The sequence below is a fragment of the Schistocerca americana genome, chromosome 1 (assembly GCF_021461395.2).
Source record: "Schistocerca americana isolate TAMUIC-IGC-003095 chromosome 1, iqSchAmer2.1, whole genome shotgun sequence".
Lineage (NCBI taxonomy): Eukaryota > Metazoa > Arthropoda > Insecta > Orthoptera > Acrididae > Schistocerca > Schistocerca americana.
This window is the reverse complement of record NC_060119.1, coordinates 550,666,399-550,689,363: the sequence shown is the minus strand read 5'-3', so window position 1 is coordinate 550,689,363 and position 22,965 is coordinate 550,666,399. Positions and strand designations below refer to the sequence as shown.

At 39.3% G+C, this 22,965-nt stretch overlaps 1 protein-coding gene across 1 annotated transcript in view; it reads right to left on the bottom strand.

Annotated features, from left to right (window-relative positions):
- LOC124606028 (ras-related GTP-binding protein C) overlaps positions 1–22,965 on the bottom strand; it is a 114,358-nt gene that overhangs the window by 15,154 nt on the left and 76,239 nt on the right. The window contains exons 3-7 of the mRNA XM_047137995.1: positions 20,872–21,100; positions 15,742–15,919; positions 12,954–13,090; positions 9,734–9,876; positions 5,858–6,006 (exon numbers count right to left, since the gene is read on the bottom strand). Of these exons, the coding sequence (XP_046993951.1) occupies positions 5,858–6,006; positions 9,734–9,876; positions 12,954–13,090; positions 15,742–15,919; positions 20,872–21,100 (836 nt within the window). The remainder of the gene's footprint in view (positions 1–5,857; positions 6,007–9,733; positions 9,877–12,953; positions 13,091–15,741; positions 15,920–20,871; positions 21,101–22,965) is intronic.

Genomic DNA, 22,965 nt, shown 5'->3' with positions numbered 1-22,965 from the left:
CTACAGATATTCTATGAATCTGCTCTTTTATTTAGTTGTTTCAAGAGTAAGACTTCTGAAGTCTCTAAGTAGAGCACTGAAAACTCTCATGCCTGAGTAACTTACTCCTTTCTGCAAAAATGTGAAGTTCATCCGGTTACTATGAAGTCCTGTTTTCACTTTGTACTGTAGCCATGATAGGCACTATTGGTTTTTAAAAATTGAATGGTTTTGTTAATGAAACACACAAGGGAGATGATATACTGAGAGAAATTTTAAGAAGCTGTATTTTCAAGAACTAATTTCTGCAACGGTGTTTTAGATACAAACAGTATTCATTATTCATATAACTCTCTTCCAAGTGGTGAAACTCTTTTCATCAATGGCCACTTACACCAAAAGATTATGCAATAAGACAATCGCACCTGAAAATATCCAAGTAAGTCTGATGGTATCCTTATGGATAGATGATGCAATTACATACAGAAAATAAAGTCTTGTAACCCTGCAATAATCCAGCCCTCTGGTGGAGCCAGCTTCATTGGCATTGTCTCCTTTGGTGGTGAGTCCGCTGCGGGAAATCTCACACCCTCTCTGGTTGCGTGCCAATATGTCATGGCACAAACCTGGCTATTTTTGGCCTTACTTTGCCTTTTCAAGAGAGAGAGATTTAGCATCACCACCAGCAGATATAGAGATAGATGCAGATGAGCTGGCATGGGTATAGCAGCAGAGTAGCTCAGAACATTGCCACGGGACGCATATGTAAGGCACTGATGGACAGGCCCACTGACCCAGGTGTTTATCAGCCAGCGGCAATAAGCTTGGTCCAGCAGTTCTTACGTGGGACATCAACTACCTCAGGCCCGACCTCTGCCTCACTCTGCGCTCTGTTTTTCGTGTACTTAGTTTATCCTATCACTCATGCTGGTGATGTTATGTTTGCTCTGTGCTAGTCTCTACACAGTGTTCAGACTCCCTGCTCCCCTCGAAGATTGACTTGCAAGCAGAGTTTTGCCTCTCTGGGCTATCAGTTGAGTCGCCATTGGCTAATATAGTAATACTTTTTGCTGAACATGATGGCTTATGATGTCATTGTGCCTGAGCAGATACAAAAGTACCTTAATGTAGAATAAATGTTTTGCTTCATTAACAATTCTTTACACTACACATCCTGTTTCTTATTCCATGCTCCCCACCCCGTCCCACAACAGTAAAACCAGTCAAAATGCGCAAATCATCATCATCTGATCTCCACTAATTTCAAAGGTATAGATTGATGCATGTACAAGCATGCTTTGATGGTGTGGAGAAGAAGGATTTTTGTGCATGCCTGCATTTGCATACGTCTCAAGCTTTCAGTTATTTGTGCATGTGCATTAACGCACACTAAATCCAACACCTGAACTGTGACTTCATTACCTGTCAAATGTAACACCACAAGATCTCCAACTGTAACAGGCAATGGACCGAGAATGGAGGAAGACGTGCATCAAGTCTGGTTTTAGAAAATTTTAATCAATAAAATCCTCTCACATCTTCCTTGGATTAATGTTAAATTCAGAAAATGTCTAAGGGATCTCAAAAGCAACTGTACATTCTTTTCCATACAATGTCTACAGATGTGCAGCTGCCAAGAAAAATATGGAGCCACATCAATCACATCAGAACAAGCATGCAAGAGGCAAAATATCTGTTTGTAAATGGGATAATCTACACAGACTATAATGTAGCTGCAGTTCAAAGCAAGAAACATTAGAATATATTACTAGTGAATACCTTGTAAGCATACTTCAAGGGAACTGGAAAAACTTCATACAGACTCGGACAATGTCTACTGTACGGTTATGTTCCCTAGACACAGAGCTCTGATGGAACTGTGATATTAATAACTTCTCTAAATTTTCATTAATTGTAATACTATACTAGTTAGTTAATATTTTCCTGTATTTTACTTTTGTGTTATTTTGCTGCAGTTTTAACATAAAGAGATAAAGAAGATTGTCTTGGTATTAATTGAGGCTAGTCCCTTTTCTCTTTGTACCTCTTACATTGCTTTACATGATTCAGGGCACTCTTGATGATTCAAGTGCAAATTATCAGAGTCAGACATGGGTTATCCAGTTTGCGGATTTTTCGTCCATTAAAAAACTGCAGTTTTTTTCCGTACCAAATAGCAATAAACAAGCCGCCATATAACAGTAGTGCCATTTCCACTGTTTAAACAACTGCCCAGTGCCAATAAAATACTGTTTCCATTCTTGTCAGCCAGCCTGTTCATGTAAAACAAAACAAAAAACTGATATTGATCAGTGTGTAAGTGTCAATGAAGCAAGTTATAAGACATGTGGAAAAGAGATGATGGAAAAAAAGAAAGGTGATTACATTAAAAAAAAAAGAATTAAATGAAAGATTTGAGAAAGGGGAAACTGCAAAACTAAGTGCTGATTATGGTATTCGAATGCAGTGTTTGGGACATTAAAAAGAATAAGCAGAAAATGCAAGATTTTGTCTAGTTTTAGACCATCTGCACGAAAAAACGTGAAGAGATCTATATAAGATGACTTAGATTCTATTCTTGTGCAATGGTTTAGTCAAAAATGAGCAGAAGAATTAATTTTGTCAGGCGTGAAGTGTGCTGAAAAAACTAAATTTTTTCATGAAGTGCTAGGTTTTCAGGGAGAATTTAATGCCTCAATCTGAATGGCTAACCAAATTCAAGCATCACAGGATTCGCAAACTTGCTGCATAAGGTGCATGGCTCAGTTCAAATGTTGTGGCAGCCGATTCCTTCCGCGAAAAGTTCAGGAAATCTGTGGAGGATGAGAATTTCCTGCCAGATCAATTTTCAATGCAGACAAAAGTGGCCTGTATAGGAAATGTCTACCAATCAGATCTCTTGCTTTTAAGAATGAAATTTGTGCTCCTGGATATAATTGCCTAAGGAATGCATTACGATTTTGTGCACCAGTAATGTTTTTGGGAACCACAAAGTGAAACTACTAGTGATTGGAAAATCAAAAAACCCTGAGGTTCAAGAAATCACAGCTAATGGCCTTCCTGTGCATTATTACAATCAAAAATACAGCCTAGCCACCTGTGGTCATCACGTCTGTAGTGACAAGCAGTCCCTCTCAAAATATACCGAGGGTCTCACTAAAGCCTTCACAAACCATAATTATTCTCCAAATAATGTGCAAAAACAAATCTCCCATGCCTTATCTTTCCAGTCTCTCATCAGCCCACAAAGTCCCACCTTCCGGTCACAGAGGAGCATTTCCCTCATAACTCAGTACCACCCAGGACTGGAGCGACTGAATTACATTCTCCGCCAGGGTTTTGACTACCTCTCATCGTGCCCTGAAATGAGAAATGTCCTGCCCACTAACCTTCCCACCTGCCACAGTGGTATTTCATCATCCATCGAACCTACATAACACACTCGTCCATCCCTACACAACCCCTGCTCCCAACCACTTACCTCATGGCTCTTATCCACGTAATAGACCTAGATGTAAGACTTGTCCCTTACATATTCCCACCAACACCACCTACTCCAGTCCAGTCACACACATCACCTCTCCCATCCAAGGCAGGGCTACCTCTGAAACCAGTCGTGATCTACAAGCTAAGCTGCAACAACTGGTCTGTCCGCATGAACGGCCACCCATAAACTGTGGCCATGAAACAAGAGGACCATCCTGTTGCTGAGCAGGCTGCCAAACATGACGTCCTTCATTTCAATGACTGCTTCACAGCCTGTGCCATATGGATCCTTGCCACTAACACCAGCTTTTCTGAATTGCGGAGATGGGAACTTTTCGTGCAATAAATCTTACGTTCCTGTAACCCTCCTGGCCTCAACCTTCGTTAGTCATTGTCCTCTCCCATCCAGTCCCTTCTCTGTTCCCACTCCAGCACTACACAGTCCTCATTCCTCCATCACATCCAGTCTTTTTACTTCTCCTCTTTTCTGCTATCCCTCCCACCCCCTACCCCACTCTCCCCTGCCTTCCGTCTAATCTCCCGATTGCACACAGCTGCCCCACCATCTTTCCACCTTTTCCCTGCATTCTCCTCAACAGCACATCACTGTCCGGCGTGTGTGTGTGTGTTTATGTGTGTGTGTGTGTGTGTGTGTGTGTGTGTGTGTGCGCATGCGTGCTATATTTGTGACAGTCTTTTTGTTGTGCCTACCTGCGACCCAGAAGTTCCGCTATATGGTGACTAGCAACTTTCGTTTTTACCGTAATGTTAGCTGATGAGAATGATCTGGTGGCATTCTGAAAAAAGTTGACTATTCTAGATGCCTGGCAGGAAGTCAAGCCACATACACTAGTTTGGTCATGATGACAATTTTTCCAGATGTAGAAGAATGCAATTTTCAACATTTCAGTGATCAAGAAATAACCACTGCATAAATACTGTATCTGGCAATGAGTTTAAATAGCTCTGAAGATGTTGATGAAGAATATTTGAATGAGCAGCTGAAAACTGATGCAGGTGAACCTGGCTTCCAGTACATGAGTGATACCAAAATTGTGGCTGCTGCTTCACAATATAAAGAAGAAGACAGTGAATGTGATGATGATGACGATGATTTTGGTTTGTGGAGTGCTCAATGGCATGGTGGTCAGTGCCTGTAAAAATTCCCAATCTTTTCATGTTCCCATCTTGCCACATTCTTGAATGATGATGAAATGATTAGGACAACACAAACACCCAGTCCCCGGGTGGAGAAAATCCCTGAACCGGCTGAGAATCAAACCCGGGACCCCGTGATCCAGAGGCAGCAATGTTTAACCACCAAATCACAAGCTGCGGATGACAGCGAATGTGAAAATGGGGATGAAGACAGTGACCTTGTCAGTCACTGTACTGCGTCGTAATGTGTTGATATTCTCCTAGATTATATGGGCCAGAGGGGGTTTCAGTATGATGACATTACTGCTGCAAGGAAATTTCAAAAGGCTGTGCAAAAAAAATCAGCACCTCTCAGAAGCAGACCAGCATGGCAAACTACTCTAAAAAATAAACAGGACTACTGTACCTCCCCACAGAACTTCAAATTTATTAGAAAAAAACCACACACACACACACACACACACACACACACATTTGAAAATATCTCAATTATTTGACTTTTTCAATTATTCATGCATCATCTCCCCACGTTACACCAATAATCAGGAGTATACTGCATTTAATTTCATTTTACATGTGTGCACACCTATTTTCTCTCTCTTTTCTTTATAATATATCTTCTCATTTTCTCCCATTTTTTATTACTTTCACTTTCCACCATCCTCATCTAACATTCTTTCACTTTTTGCTTTTCTTTTGGTTGCATTTACAAATTTTATTCCTTCACTATCTATGTCTGATCCCAGCTCTTCTCTGTTTATTTCCAGGTGACAACAGTGCATTATTACCAACACTCTAGAATTTGAATATGGGCTGTTGGCTGACTGTTACTTTCTTTCATTCTCAGCATCTTTGTTGGTCCAGTTGTTGGAATAACTTCATTTCCTCTTTCCCCACCTTTAATCTGTTGAACAAGTTAAAATTACAAGACACAGGAATTTAACTGCATTTGTGTGTGCCTATTGTCATTTTTGTTATTTATGGTGCATTTTAATTTATTGCCATTGGTTCACATTCTTATCTGGTATTCCTCTTTCATGCTTCATCGCTGTTCACAGTTCAAACATAAAAAGCAGCAGTGCTAATGGAGCTTTTGTTATATGTTGTTTTCAATGAGGAAGATGCAAATATGTAGGGGGGCTGCCTTCCAAGGAAACTAATTTTACGTTATGCCAATCAAATTGTTGGCATTACACATAGATAATATTAGCAAATCAAACACATTCAAACTTACCTTGTCTATCAAAGTTGTCTTCTCTTAGTATACACACTAGAGCTAGGAACTTATTCACTTCTCTTAAGTACAAAATAGTACCATTATTAAGTTTAATTAAGCTTGAGCTCTGAGAATCAAATGCTGCTGCATCTGTGTCATCTCTGAGGCTGCAAACAAAGTGACAGTGGTATAAAGGTACCATACTAAGTATACACAAAAATGCGATTTACTGTAATTGCTAATAAGTTAAAATATTATTTAGTCTCTTTTGTTAACTTCTTATGTGACAATTACACTAATAGACAACTTTTTCCCTATAAGCATTACTATCTTTCATTACTAAGATGTTTCTCTGTTCATGATGAACTAATTATTTTCTGAATGAAAAACAATGCAGACAGATTCATGATAAATGTTCACTCTGCCAACGCTCCAAAGAATGCCCCATTGGTGATGAGGTCATCAGAGATGGCAGACAATACTGTATTAATGTTAAGGAAGTAATACAACTATGTTCTTTTCAAAGGAATCATCTTGGTGTCTGGCCTAACTGAAACCATAGAAAACCTGTCTGGACGGTCAGACAGGACTCTGAATCAGACAGGAATCAGAACCAACATGCTCTTCAAAGGCAGTTCTAGTTCCTTAACCGCTCTTCCATCTTGTTTGGAGCCTATCTTCTTCATCTTCATATTAATCCCGTGTAGTACGGAGTACACCGTATTCAAGATCTGGCAAATTTATTTTATTTAACTTTGCAGCCAGATGCCCTTCCTGTTGCTAAAGGTATTACCTAAAGGACAGAAGTCATGTGAACCTCCTGTTTGTGAACTGTGTAAACTTTTTTCAGTGTGTCATCGTATTTTAACTGTTTGTGTATCATGTTTTCTGAGGTGGAAACTGGGGATGGAAACAGCCCAGCATTTGGCTCAACAAGCATGGGAAACTACCCAAAAACCACAGTCAGGTTGGACGGTGCACCAGCCATAGTCATTAATTTTCCACATGGATTCAATTCATCTTCATGCCTCACAAGCTAGCATGCTGCACGTGACGTTACATGAGCAGGTCATGTTGTTTGGTGTCAATGATAACAGGGGGAAAAAAAATATTCACTTGATTTTTTCCTTATTTAGCGATTTTTAAATATTTATAGTCATTCAAATTGTAAGGACATAACAGCACAGCATTTTACTGTGTGTCACCCTTTCGAAGATAGTGAGGAAGAATGAAGATTACAAACTCAACAGACACTACACGCAAGCTCAGAATGGATGAAGATGAGGCAGAAAAACAGATGTGTCCTTTCCAAAGTAACCATCCTGCATTTGTTTTAAACGATTAAAAAAACACACACACACACACACACACACACACACACACACACACACAGAAACCTAATTCAGCTGACTGGATGTAGAGAGAATCCCTTTCCTACCACATCCAAGTCCAGTGCCTTAAAACATTATGCTATAAAGGCTCAATTTTTTTTGGAAACTACAGAGCTTTTCATTACCGTATCAATGAGATAAAGCTCCGAGTTCCATCACTGGCTGCTATTGGGATTTCTTCAAATATCAATGGGATTTTCCTTTCTGAAAATGGTCTGTTTGTGCAGAAAGTATCATTTCACTTTTTACTGTATCTCTGACATTAATTTGCTGTGGAACAGAACAAATATGTTACAGGCTTAAGCATTACAACCTCTTTGGAGATCAAATTCTCCACTGTAGGAATCAATATGGATTCTGCAAGGAACTCATGTGAAATCCAGAAGGCAGCAACAGAGGTGCCCATCTGCTAACAGTAGCATAATGAACAAAATAAATATCAAACCAGTTTTGTAACAACACTGAATAATCATAAAAAAACTCAATATGCCATTCTCAGTTATGAGAAAATATCCAATCTGAAAATAGTTTTGGATATACCATAAAGAAGTTTTATAGGACTGTTATTGTTCAAGAAGTATATAAATAACAATCAATAACATCAGGACCTCCATGATTATATTCTCAGATGAAGTGTAGTATAGTTTGAAGTTACAGCAAAATGGCAGTAGTAGTGCAGATGACGGGCACTTGACGCAGAGACTGCCAGTTGATTAACACAAAGGTGGAAAAATCACAATTGTAAAATTTGCATCAGTACGCAATGCATACGGAACAATATAAGGTGATCTCGTCACATAAACTGGTTGTAGGATAGGTAGATCTCAGACAAGAATTTGTTGGGAGAATTGCCCTGAACTGTACAACAAAATGTACCAACCACATCTCCACAAAACTAAACTTTTCACATTTATTTTGTAAAAGATTGATACAGTAAGAATTATTATATCTTGTAGTTTAATAGTGACTGCATTAATCCACATACAGAATTAATAAATATTTACAAGACCAAAATATAAAAAGTCTGTGAATCTTATCACTTATTGCAGTGACTTCATCAATGTATATCTAAAGCAATACATGATAATTTGTTCAGAAAACTGTATGGAGATCTACAAGTTTGGAAATTAGAATGGAACAATCAAGTAACAGCAAGGAGCTGGGTTAGTCCACAGGATGTGTTTGGATAACAAAGGTTAAAACAACTACTCATGAAAAGCAGTAAATCATTTTCTAGGTCCCGATCCTGGCACAAATTTTCATGTTACGTTAAGCTGCAGACAGGCCAAATGAAAAGTCACTTATACATAAGCTTTTGGCCACGGCCTTCGTCATTCATTCACACAATCAAGCACATCTCACGCACACATGACTGCCAACTTCTGCAGCTCGGGCCAGAATGCAACTATCATGTGGGACGGAAGCAGCAGTCTGGAGGAGGGTGGGGAAAAAAATGTTCAAATGTGTATGAAATCTTATGGGACTTAACTGCTAAGTCATCAGTCCCTAAGCTTACACACTACTTAACCTAAATTACCCTAAGGACAAACACACACACCCAAGCCCGAGGGAGGACTCGAACCTCCGCCAGGACCAGCCACACAGTCCACGATTACAGCGCCTTAGACCACTCGGCTAATCCCGCGCGCTGAGCGTGGGGAAGGGGAAGGGGAATGGATAGCAGTGTATGCGTGGTGGTAGAGAGGAACAGTGTCTGGCAAAGTGTACAGGGGAGAGAATGCCAACAGGTGCAGCGTCAGGGCGTTTACGGCCAGGGAGGTGCAGAAAACAGAGCAAAAAAGTATAGCAGCAGGGAAAAATGGGCAGGTGTGTTGGCAGAGGGTGGCAAACAAACCACGCTTTTCACCATTTATTTTGTAGCTGGCTGAAGAGATACTGTACAAAAACTGATGCAGTAAGACATATTATCTCCTGAATGTATCCTCTTTGCTTGCCGTCTTCTGCCAAAACACCCACCAATCTTTCCTCTTTTCCTGCTCCTTTCCTTTTCACTCCATTTTCCCCACTTCCCTGCCCCACAATCTCCTGACACTGTACCTATTGGCACTGTGGTCCCTGCAATCCACCAGACAGCTCTTCTTTCCCCCTACCTGTACACTGCTATCCTTTCCCCTTATCTGTCCCCTCAAAATTGCTGCTTCCACCCCACATGATAGCTGCATTTTTGCCCAAGCTTAGAGAGTTGGTAGTTATGCGTGCATGAGGTATGCTTGCTTGGGTGAGAGAATGGTGTGTGTTTCTCTTTTTCTGATGAAGGTTGTGGCCGAAAACTTATGTGCAAGTGTCTTAACTTTGCCAGTCTGCAACTTAATGTGTCATCTTTATGGTAAGTAGCAATTTATCTTTTCCTACATTGTTGATATTCCTGCTTGAAGTTTTCAATGTTTGACAAATTTTCATTTATTAGTTCAGGTGTAACCCGCATATCTGTTCTACTCAGAGTAGTTAACAAATATTTGCTTAACAGAACTGCAATACTCACCCATAAATGCAAGAGACATCTATAACAACATCAATCATATCACAGCAAAGTTCATAGCTCTGCATGTCAACTGGAGAAGAATCAGTTGCTATATATATCTTCGACACAACATCAAAAAGAAAGGCTTTTTCAATTCCAGAATTCTGTAATATAAATGAGGAAGTAACTAACGAGACTTAATGGAAACAACAATATTATACAAGTTGATCCCACTAAAACATTTATGACAAAATTACTTATTAAAGATATGAAAAGAACAGATTGCTACGCACCACATACAGGAGGTGTCGAGTGGGGAAAAAAGGCTGGTAGATATTATTAGCTATTGCACTAAGGTCTTCATCAGATGTAGACACACACACACACACACACACACACACACACACACACACACACACACACACACGGAGAGAGAGAGAGAGAGAGAGAGAGAGAGAGAGAGAGAGAGTCATCTCTAGGTACTAAGGCCTAATTGCATCTGAGGTGAGCAGCAATCTTTGCTGGGGTGGATTGTGGAGGTACAGAAGAGGCATGGGTTGGGTAGGGGGAGGGAAGTTAGTGGTGCCTGGGGGTAGCATGCAGGGACATGATGGGGACAGGATCGGCAGCTGCTAGGTACAGCACTGGGAGGTTGTACTGGGGAGGGCAGGGGAAGGGCAAAGGTGAGAGGAGAGAAGTAGAATAGGGAAAAAGGCTACCAACTTTTTTTGTATTGTGCGAGAAGGGACTCCTCCAACAATATATCCTTTGTTTCCACAACCTTGCTAGTCCCTGCCTTCCATCTGCCTATCTCCTTCCTCATTCACACTCCAGCACTAGAAATGTCTTATCGCATCAGTGCTGTGTATGTGTGTGTGTGTGTGTGAGAGAGAGAGAGAGAGAGAGAGAGAGAGAGAGAGAGAGAGAGAGAGAGAGATGAAGGATTTCCTCGAAGAGCTAATAATACCTAGCAGTCATTTTTCACTGTGCCTGTCTGCCACTCAATGCCTCCTCTATATGGCGAGTAACACAAAAATGTTCAAATGTGTGTGAAATCTTATGGGACTTAACTGCTAAGGTCATCAGTCCCTAAGCTTACACACAACTTAAACCTAAATTATCCTAAGGACAAACACACACACACACACACACACACACACACACACACACACACACACACACACACACACGCCCGAGGGAGGACTCGAACCTCTGCCGAGACCAGCCGCACAGTCCACGACTGCAGCGCCTTAGACTGCTCGGGCGAGTAACAATCTATCCTCTTCATACTGTTGTTATTCCATTCTACATTTCCCACTGTTTGATTTTACATTATTTATTCATTTTTACGTGTTACATCAAAAGTAAGTCACAGTTCATGTGTGTGTTTTATAGTCACATCTAGTTTGCGAATTACTTATCTTGCATCATACTAATAAATTATCCATAAATAATCATCAAAATGAATATTGCATTCATCAACTGTGAACAAATACCACTGCCACTGCACTAATTACAGAAAAAATTTTCACCCAGTGTTATGGGTCACAAGATGATTTCAAACTTAATTTTACCTTTAACCAAAATTACGATTGGGTGATGTAACTATTGATGAATAATGCCTTAAACATTAGATAGCCTTACTTTAAAGAACTGTAATGTGGTTGAAAGCTGAAAGAAGTGAGTAACTGGGAGTATATACTGTTTGTAACAGAATAAAGTAGGTAGCAAATACCTGCATGTTCCTCCATATGACAAAATACAGAAGTAAGAGTTGGAAAACACAGAGACCTCACTAAATAGAAAAATGACTCAGAACTCAGATCTGTTGCACATATAGTATAGCAGGACAAAGAGAAATTGTTCACGATATAGGGGTACATAGCATACCACGATCTTTTGCCACCTAAGTAATCACCACCTCTACAGAACCCCACTCAATCTGAGCTCTCTACATGAAACTTTCCACTGTATCCTTTAGCACAATTGAAAAGCACAGTTTGAGCCTCAAACTGAAGCAAAAAAGTAATGTAAATTTTAAGACACTGGTGCCAAGACAGTTCAGTTCAGTTCAGTACACCCTAACATCACTGTGACCATGAGTGCCAGCGGGTCCTATGTCAACAGTACAAGGTTCTGACAGTAGTGCAGGTATACACAGAAGCTCGTTAGGGCATTTTCACTTTGCTCGGATAGTGGAGAAAGCAGCAGATTGACAGACTTGAACCTGTTCGTAGATTGGATATTTTCACCTTGGTGGGATGGTGGAGAAAGAAGATTGATAGACTTGAGCCTGTTCAGAGACCGTATAATAAATTTCTTGTATACTCTAGCGACAACATCTGCAGTCCAATCCCTGCTAGTACACGGACTCAACAATACCAAATTTAAGGGCCTGAGAGTCTGACAAGAAATTCAACTGGACACCATTGCAAAATTCAATATCTTGGCACTTCTCAAAGTCAATTAACTTCTGAGGTCTAAATCTTCATTCTTAATCTAAAGCTTTTCTAATTTAAAAACAGTAGCTCTGTGAAGACAAATTGACAGGCTGAGCAAAGAAAAAAAACTAAGTGCTAGACAAAAGGGAAACTTGCACTAAACTGTGAATTGAGAAGAGAAGAGGCAGAAAAATTAGCATAAATGATGAGCAGGTAAATTGAAAATGTCAAATTAGTTATTGGAGAAACAATTTTCAACTTCAGGTCACTTGACAAACAACATTGTGAACTCTCAGCTATCTTTCCCTTCAGTATGCATGATTTTGTAAACGTGGACTGGTGTCATTGTGAATAGGGAAGATTTAACAGTAAATGAGTTTTTATTTAGTAAGAGCTGTAGGAAATTTGACATGCATAAAGGTATCACAGGTATTACAAATATGTAATAAAAGTTAGTGAATGGCAGAAGCTGGTTCAGGCAATCATATGAAAGTACTGGGGAGAAGAAGGGGATGGGGGAAGACTTTGTAATCTCATTTGGTGCTTTGTTAAGATTCTCAGGAATTTTCCAAATGTTTTCACACACTATGACTAAGTATCAGCAAGACAAAAATATATATTTGTCCTTATTGCACTGAAGCACTAAACAGTGTGTGTGATCAAAATGGAGAAACACAATCTAATCCTGATTTAGACCACTCCTTCTGTCAAATTTGACTTTTTTTTTGGTCTTTCTTCTGCTAACAAGAAGCAGAAGCAGTCATTGTGTTAAACGACAGACAACATTTCACACTACTTACCGAAATCAATATATTCAACAGATTTTCCAATGTTGGTAATTGTGGAATCAGCTTTTGTACAACTTTACTGAATGCTTCAAATATACTGTGATCATAAATAGAAGTCAGATGAAAACTCAAGTGAATCTGATCAAATCCTAGAATACACAAAGGAACATAATTAGCAGTTTATTTTGCTTAACTTAGTAACATATTTATTGCAATGATAAAAATGAATGACATAATATCAATTTACTTAAGAAAAACAACAACAACAACAACAACAACAACAACTACTACTACTACTACTACTACTACACGCGACAGAAAAACACAAAAAATCAAGAGAGCGAAAATAGCACATCACTTGGCACATTCAGCGATTGGATCGCATTAACAATACACCTTCCTGACTGCTCTGTGGGACATTGTCATCAGTTTTATTGCTGTCACTGTATTCATATAATTAATCTGTGCTTTCATGCAGGATAGATTCATCGTATTGTTAGCATAATCTCTTCCTTTTAGATGTCCCAAAAGTAAATGATGATGATGATGATCATAATAATAATAATCTGCTTCTCATTCAAGCTGACACACTGTCCAACAAACTGAATTCCAATTATGGCAGTGTGTAGGTGGTTGGCTGGGGGAGAGGACCAAACAGCGAGGTCATTGGTCCCATCATCTCAAGTGACAGAAACCAAGGGAGGAACAACACAAACAGCATATTCCAGTCTCGGGGAAGGGAAAATGGACAAATGAAGAGGCAAAAGGAATGTCATGGGGGCAGCAGCAGGAAGAGTAAAGAATTTGGATGGGTCGGGTGGGGGTGGGGATGCGAGAGGGTGGGTAGTGGTGCCCCAGAAATGCTACGCACGTTGGGGCACCAGCACCACCAACAACTCTTCCCGATCCCCACAACATACCATGATCATGACACAATGGGAAAAACAGCTGAGCAAGAAGACACAAGAAAGGGGAAAACAAAATGGCACAAAAGACCAGACAAAATGCAGGGAAAAGGGTGGGGAGAACCTGGCAAGTGTGGAGGCAAGAGCACGGTCCGATAACCAACGCCAACACTAACCGAGGGACCTCAATTCTTGAGAGAAATTCAGCTACTTAAACCTGACTTTTGTAAGTGAGGGGGGAGGGATGGGGGGTAGGGGACGAGGACGAACATAACCATGTGAGGGACATCCATCAACACCCAGGACAAGGAAGGTGGAGGGGCATATTTAGTGCAGAGGGCCAAACGGCGAAAGCAGTTCAGCAAAATATTGATCATTGTGAGGGGGGGCTGCAAATACAAGGGGGCGAGGGGAGGGGGGGGGGGCAGCTCATTGCAGAGTAAAAAACCATGGGCCATCTAGTAGTATGGCCGATACGATGACGGCAGAGGATGGTATGTACAATTGCTGGTGGTTGGGTTTAAGTTAGTGAGCTGCAGCATACCAGCCAGTGACACTAACCAATATCCACACAGCATGCACCCCAGCTTGTGGCAATGTATCACAAGGGAGTCTATAGAATGTTGAACTGCACTGCTGCTATTGGAAAATGACCTGTAAATGAATTACTAACCACAGTCACTGGAGAAAACTGCTGAAAAATGGAATCTGAAAGTCAGTGTTTAGGGAACTCTATGTCAATGGGCATTAAATCCTAACTTACCTTGCATTTTTTGAAATCTGCACGTATTTCATATCCATTATTCCTAAATCAGATCCAGCACATTATAATGATATTTAGAAGGTCCCATTGCACATATGGTTTTCAATTACAGATACTAACTGGAGAGAGCATATATAATTTTTTTGTGCAAAAATATGAGTTATGTTGTAAATAAACAACACACAATTTGCAATTTCCTTGTCATAAAACAAATGTGTATGCCTGGTAGTCTGTAAAATTATTGCAATATTGTCAAATAAAGACATGGTAGGAGACTGTGGCTGTTACATGAAATAAACTGTTGCAGTGTACAGCAACGGGCCCCAAGTTGGTTTCAGCTTACTGTATTCAAAAAGTACAATTAGCGATTTAAAATTTATACAAATCATCATCAAATGGCTTCTATGCCTTTGCCAGAACAAATGATACACTGGTTTACTGGTGAGTTGCCCTACAATAAACAATAATACACAGTCACAAACGTGTAACAAAGATGGGGGCACTACAGATGTGTTAGAATGTAACTTATATGAAATGTCCACCTGGCACATTTGGTTCTAAAGACATTCACATTTTCATCGTAACACACATTGCTTTTCATTATAAAATACAGATGAACACTTTACCTAACACAAATTTGTAGTGCAACCATCTACATGACAGTTTTGTAAGTGTGAATATTTGTTTATCCTAGGGCAACCAATCAGTAAACCATTGTATAATTTGTTTTGATGAGAGCACGAAAGTCATCAGATGATGAACCTTGTAAATTCAAAACCAGAAGGGTACTTTTTTAATAAAGTAATCTGAATCCAATTTGTGGCTGGTTGCTGTACTCCATCAACAATTTATGAAAACTTATACTTTTTACCAGTGAATGGTAGATACTGTTCATCATCTTCCCCTGTAAATATAAACACCATAAACCCTACACTAGAACCAAAGACAAACACTGCAGATAATATAATTAGTGTACACATTCCATATTTTACCATCCAAATTGTACTAAAAAGCAACTACCTGTAGTGAGTTTTGTAGTGAACACTATATTGCAGAATATAGCTAATAAATGGAGGAAAAAAAACAGTTTCACATTATATTTATGAGCTTTTTTGTTCAGCATATTACTAACCTGAATCTGCAAGATCATCGTTAGCTCTCTGATGAATATCTCTCTGTGTTTCCATCTTATAATCATCTGATAATCCATCTACTTTATGAATGAAAACCTCAAATTTAATGCTCTGATTAACTTTGAAGGCTTTTGTAACAGTAAGATTTAATTTCATCAGTGCTTCCATGTAATCATCCTGGAAATGAATAAACACTGTTAAGCTTACAATCATTCAAACATTATCATTCTTACTAGAAATGTGACAGAGAGGATCACAAAAAATACACTTTGAAATTAACAGTTACAATATTCAAACCTATTGTAAAAATTGAAGTGCTAATGAAACACAAAGAAGAATCACAAGTAAGTGTCTGACTTAAGTGAAGCATGAACACAGACTTTGGTTAGATTAGATTAGATTTACTTTCATTCCAATTGATCCATAGTGAGGAGGTCCTCCAGGATGTAGAACATGTCAGAAAAACAACAATACATGACAAATATTTACAGCTAAAACAAATCAGCTAATGTACAATTCCACAGGTCCCAAGTGGAATGATCATCATTTTTTAATGAACACTATATGAAAGAGTCATTTTATAAATACTAATGCACTGAATTTAAAATAAAAAAGTTTTATTTATTTATTAGGTAATAAACATGTAATACAACTACTATAATACAATGAACACATTACTGCACAGAAATGATGCAGAAGTTAGATTGTACTCACACACACACACACACACACACACACACACACACACACACACACACACACACACACACACTTACAATGAACACATTACTGCACTGAAATTGTGCAGAAGTTATAGTAGTTGGTTTTACTGAGAAATTCATCAATGGAGTAGATGGAGTTGGCCACCAATAAATCCTTTAGGACTCTCTTAAACTGAATTTCATTGGTTGTTAAGCTTTTTATGGCTGCTGGCAAGTTATTGAAAATGTGTGTTCCTGAATAATGCACACCTTTTTGTACAAGACTAAGTGACTTTAAATCCTTGTGAAGATTTTTATTATTTCTAGTATTGATTCCATGAATTGAGCTGTTGGTTTGAAAAAGTGATATATTTTTAATGACAAATTTCATTAAGGAATAAATATATTGGGAAGCAGTAGTAAGTATCCCTAGTTCCCTAAACAGACTTCTGCAGGATGTTCTTAAGTTCACACCACATATAACTCTTACTGCACGTTTTTGTGCCCGGAAAACTTTAGCTTGGCTTGATGAATTACCTCAAAAATAATCCCATATGACATTATGGAATGAAAGTAAGCATAGTATGCCAGCTTTTTCATTTTTATATCCCCTATGTCTGACAGAATTCGCATTGCAAATAGACATTTGTTAAGACGCTTCAGCAGTTCTGTGGTGTGCTCCTCCCAGTTGAATTTCTTATCAAGCTGTAATCCCAAGAATTTAACATTGTCCGCTTCTTCTATCTGCTTGTCATATGTTGGGTATGTACTCGTGGGACACCCCTTACAAGTTCTGAACTGCATGTAGTGTGTTTTTTCAAAGTTTAGTGACAAAGAATTGGCTAGGAACCAGTGATTAATGTCCACAAATATTTTATTAGCTGATCTTTCTATGACGACACTTGATTTACTATTTATTGCAATGTTTGTATCATCAGCAAACAAAACGAACTTGGCATCTGGTAATGTTACTGATGAAAGGTCATTGATATACACAAGAAAAAGTGAGGATCCCAAAATGGAACCTTGTGGGACCCCACATGTAATTAATTCCCTGGTGGATGATGCCTGATAGCTTGATACATGCCTCTTTCCTAATAACACCCTCTGTTTCCTGCCAGAGAGATAAGATTTGAACCATTTTGCAGCATTTCCTGTTACAGTATAATATTCTAATTAATTTAAAAGGATATTGTGATTTACACAGTCAAATGCCTTTGACAAATCACAAAATATACCAGTTGCCTGCAATTTTTTGTCTAATGAATTAAGCACATTTTCACTGTAAGTGTAGACAGGCTTCTCAATATCAGAACCCTTTAGAAATCTAAACTGTGACTTTGACAGTATGTTATTTGAGATAAGATGGTTATGTAGCCGTTTGTATATTACTTTTTCTAAATTTTTTGAGAATGGTGGCAACAATGAAATTGGATGGAAATTTGATGCTGTTTCTTTATCTACCTTCTTAAACAGTGACTTAACTTCAGCATATTTCAACGATTCACGAAATATTCCACTGATAAACGACTGCTACACAGACCGTTTAATATGTTATTTAACTCAGAATCACATTCTTTAATTAACTTTGTTCATATTTCATCATATCCACTAGATCTTTTTGATTTTAAAGATTTTATGATGGACATTATTTCTGCTGGGGTAGTGAGGGTCAAATTCATATTATGGAAGTTACTTGAAATGTCTGGTCTGAGGTATTCCATAGCAGCATCTACAGAACCTGACAACCCCATCTTTTCAGTACCAGTTCTGCAACACTATACACATCTGTCACCAATGTATCATTTACTCTTAATGCTATTTGTCCCTCTTCGTGTCTGTTTCTACCGGTCTCCTCCTTCACTATATCCCCTATTGTCTTTTATTTTGCTATCTGATATGACTATCTTTTCCTTGTAGTATATTTGCTGTGATGTTCGTATTACAATCTTCAACATTTTGCAGTGTTTCTTGTAATGTGGCATAGCATCAACATCAGAACTATTTCAGATTGACAGATAGTTGTATTTTTGTTTTACAAGATACCCCTATTCCTTGAGTAATCCATGGCTTCTTTGTAGACTTTGATCTAACCTTGGTTAGTTTTGGGAGAAAACAGTGTTCAAATAAGATAAGCACTCTATTAGCAAAAGTGTTATATTTTTCATTCATGCCATGAGCACTGTAAATGTCAGTCCAGTGAATGTCTCTGAGGAGTGTCCTAAAATAATCAATTTTTGGCTTATTGATTACCCTTTTGAGCTCAGATTTAACAGATTTTATATCATGTTCAGTATTAACATTTAACAGAAGGAACTGCATGTCATGGTCTGAGAGGCCATTGACTATTGATTTTGTACTATAATTTTGTTCGTTGGACTTTTCTATAAAGATATTGTCAATGGCTGTTTGTGAGCAATTGGCTACCCTAGTGGGGAACTTTACAGTGGGAATTAAGTTCAGTGATAGTGTCACTAACTCAAATAATTTCTTATTGGGAGAGTCTTTAAGGAAATCTACACTGAAATCACCAGCAACCACTATTTATTTGTTTTTGGTTGTTAAATGGGCCAGTGCAGCTTCAAGGTGGTTTATGAACAAATTAAAGTTACTTGCAGGTGCTCAAGTGAAGGATTTTTTGTGAAATTCTACTTCTGCTGCACATTCTTCCATATGCTGTTCTAGGCAACATTTATGAATGTCTATGTTCTTAAATTTATGACAGTTCCTGATGAATGTGGCAACTGCTCCTTTCTCCATTTCTGATCTACAAAAGTGAGATGCTAAGCTAAACCCTGTAACACCTAAAAGTTATAGACCAGTGGTCACATGATGTTCAGAGAGGCAGATTATGTCAGCTGGGCTTGAAGACTAATTCATCTATGCAGATAGTTAATTCATTAATTTTATTTCTCAGTCCTCGAACATTTTGATGCAATAAAGATAGCTGACATTTCACATTGACTGAATTAAAATATCTGCTGACTGTTGAAAATTCTTAACTAATAGCTGTTTATGCTAAAGTAATAAGCTAGAATTATGTTTTTTGGTTTCCTTCTCAAACTGAAGGTTTGTCTCAGTTCTTAACCTCTCTTAAAATTTGGTTTCTTTCTGTCCTCCCTACCCTAAACACCCTACCTAACCACCTCGAATCCACATATTAATTAAAATATTGATATACCTGAGAATGGAAGCAATTATTAATACCAAAGATCTACCAATTACAATTTTAGAAAAAATTACTTAACATAATTAAGATAGTTCAGCCAAATTTATATACTGGAACCCCCTGAAATCTTGATTTTTGGTGACAGACTGAACTGTAGCACAGTCTGAGGTCTAGGTCAGGTTGGAAGATGACAATTTGCTTGTGAACTGGTGAAGCCAATGAATGTTAAAGCAGAAAATTTGGGTGTGGTAGGGAAATTGACTGGTAACGAAGCATACTGTTTAGGTCTGTGCCACATTGAAAAAATACAAGGGGGAGGGGGCTTACCATTGTAACTGTTACTGGTGGTTCTTTTCTTTAGAATGTAATAAGAAATGATTATTTGCACCAAGTCATATAGATCTTCATAGAGCTGTAAGGCAGGTTACCGATTGATGGGTTGTAGTGGTGGTGGTGGTGGTGGTGGGGGGGGGGGGGGGGCGATGGGCAAAGTTGCTGGTTCCAGGAAGCCACACTGAACACTGTATATGTGCCTGCAAACCAGGCAACACAGTGAGCACTTGGAGTTTCAAAAATAATTACAGGCTGTTATCACTCAACTAAATGAAGTGTCAATCATAAAGATATTTCAATCTAAGTATAGAATGAATAAAATAGAAAGAAACATTCCACATGGGAAAAATATATTAAAAACAAAGATTCTGTGACTTACCAAACGGAAAAGTGCTGGTAGATAGACACAATAAAAAACCACACAAACACGCACACAAAATATCAAGCTTTTGCAACCCACGGTTGCTTCATCAGGAAAGAGGGAAGGAGAGGGAAAGACGAAAGGATATGGGTTTTAAGGGAGAAGGTAAGGAGTCATTCCAATCCCGGGAGCAGAAAGACTTACCTTAGGGGGAAAAAAGGACAGAGCGCGCGCGCGCCCACACACACACACACACACACACACACACACATATATTGGAATGACTCCTTACCCTCTCCCTTAAAACCCATATCCTTTCGTCTTTCCCTCTCCTTCCCTCTTTCCTGATGAAGCAACCGTGGGTTGCGAAAGCTTGATATTTTGTGTGTGTGTGTGTGTGTGTGTGTGTTTTTGTTTTTTTATTGTGTCTATCTACCAGCGCTTTCCCGTTTGGTAAGTCACAGAATCTTTGTTTTTAATTTAAGCATAGAATGAAATACACTATTAATCATACATTCTGCATTTTCTCTTAAATTTACTAAGCAATTACAAATAATGACATTACCTGTGCATCTATAACAAAAACCAGAGCTCCACACCCTCCAAATATCATATCAGAATCAAATGACTGGTCAAAGAAATCAATCTGACCAGGAAAGTCCCATATTTGGAACTGCACAAAACTTGAGTTTGAAATGTCATCTTTAATTATCTTGTTTGTACTCTCCAGAAATAGTGTCTCGTTGGGTGACATTTTGTGGAAGACCACCTTTTGTATTGAAGATTTACCACTCCTACAACAAAATAAAATAACATGTAAATTAAGTAGTCAAAGTAACTAATTACTTATGTTAGTTTTCAAATTTTTTTTTCCAAGAGCATTATGCTAAACCTACTTGGTCACAGAACAAAACATGTTCAGAACTTCTACACTACATATTTCTGAAAGGAATGTACAAGGCAAAAATAACTAAGAATGTAGCCATAACAATGCAACTGCAGATGAAAATTGCACATTGTTGGTGCATAGCTTTGTTGACAGTGCTAGAAAAATATGACATTAAAATGTGAATATAATAGAGGGAAACATTCCACATGGGAAAAATATATCTAAAAACAAAGATGATGTGACTTACCGAACGAAAGCGCTGGCAGGTCGATAGACACACAAACAAACACAATAACACACACACAAAATTCAAGCTTTCGCAACAAACTGTTGCCTCATCAGGAAAGAGGGAAGGAGAGGGAAAGAGGGAAGGAGAGGGAAAGACGAAAGGATGTGGGTTTTAAGGGAGAGGGTAAGGAGTCTTTCCAATCCCGGGGGCGAAAAGACTTACCTTAGGGGGAAAAAAGGACAGGTATACACTCGCGCACACACACACATATCCATCCACACATATACAGACACAAGCAGACATATTTAAAGACAAAGAGTTTGGGCAGAGATGTCAGTCGAGGCGGAAGTGAAGAGGCAAAGATGATGTTGAATGACAGGTGAGGTATGAGTGGCGGCAACTTGAAATTAGCGGAGATTGAGGCCTGGTGGGTAACGGGAAGAGAGGATATATTGAAGAGCAAGTTCCCATCTCCGGAGTTCAGATAGGTTGGTGTTGGTGGGAAGTATCCAGATAACCCGGACGGTGTAACACTGTGCCAAGATGTGCTGGCTGTGCACCAAGGCATGTTTAGCCACAGGGTGATCCTCATTACCAACAACCACTGTCTGCCTGTGTCCATTCATGCGAATGGACAGTTTGTTGCTGGTCATTCCCACATAGAAAGCTTCACAGTGTAGGCAGGTAAGTTGGTAAATCACGTGGGTGCTTTCACATGTGGCTCTGCCTATGATCGTGTACACCTTCCGGGTTACAGGACTGGAGTAGGTGGTGGTGGGAGGGTGCATGGGACAGGTTTTACACCGGGGGCGGTTACAAGGATAGGAGCCAGAGGGTAGGGAAGGTGGTTTGGGGATTTCATAGGGATGAACTAACAGGTTACGAAGGTTAGGTGGACGGCGGAAAGACACTCTTGGTGGAGTGGGGAGGATTTCATGAAGGATGGATCTCATTTCAGGGCAGGATTTGAGGAAGTCGTATCCCTGCTGGAGAGCCACATTCCGAGTCTGGTCCAGTCCCGGAAAGTATCCTGTCACAAGTGGGGCACTTTTGTGGTTCTTCTGTTATTCAACCAAACAGCCATCGTCAAAGATTTACTGTCCTACACTCGTACTCTCTGCTGGAAATATCACTTTGCCACGAAGAAAAATGATCCTAATCCTACTCCTAATGATCCAACTCCCCAAGACACCATCCAAATTGAACCCTGCCTGGAACAGTTCCGTGCTCCGTCTCAGGGGGACCCACCTCCTCTTCCTCAAAATCACCCTCTCCAAACCTTCCAGGAATTTCTGACTTCCAGCCTTGCATCTCAATCCTCCTTAAAAAACCTTAATCCTACTCCCAACATCACCACTGCTGAAGCCCAGGCTATCCGTGATCTGAAGGCTGACCGATCCATCGTCATTCTTCTGGCGGACAAGCGTTCCACGACCGTGGTACTTTATCATCGGGAGTATGTGGCTGAGGGACTGCGTCAGCTTTCAGACAACACCACATACAAATTTTGCCAAGGTAACCCCATTCCCGATGTCCAGGCG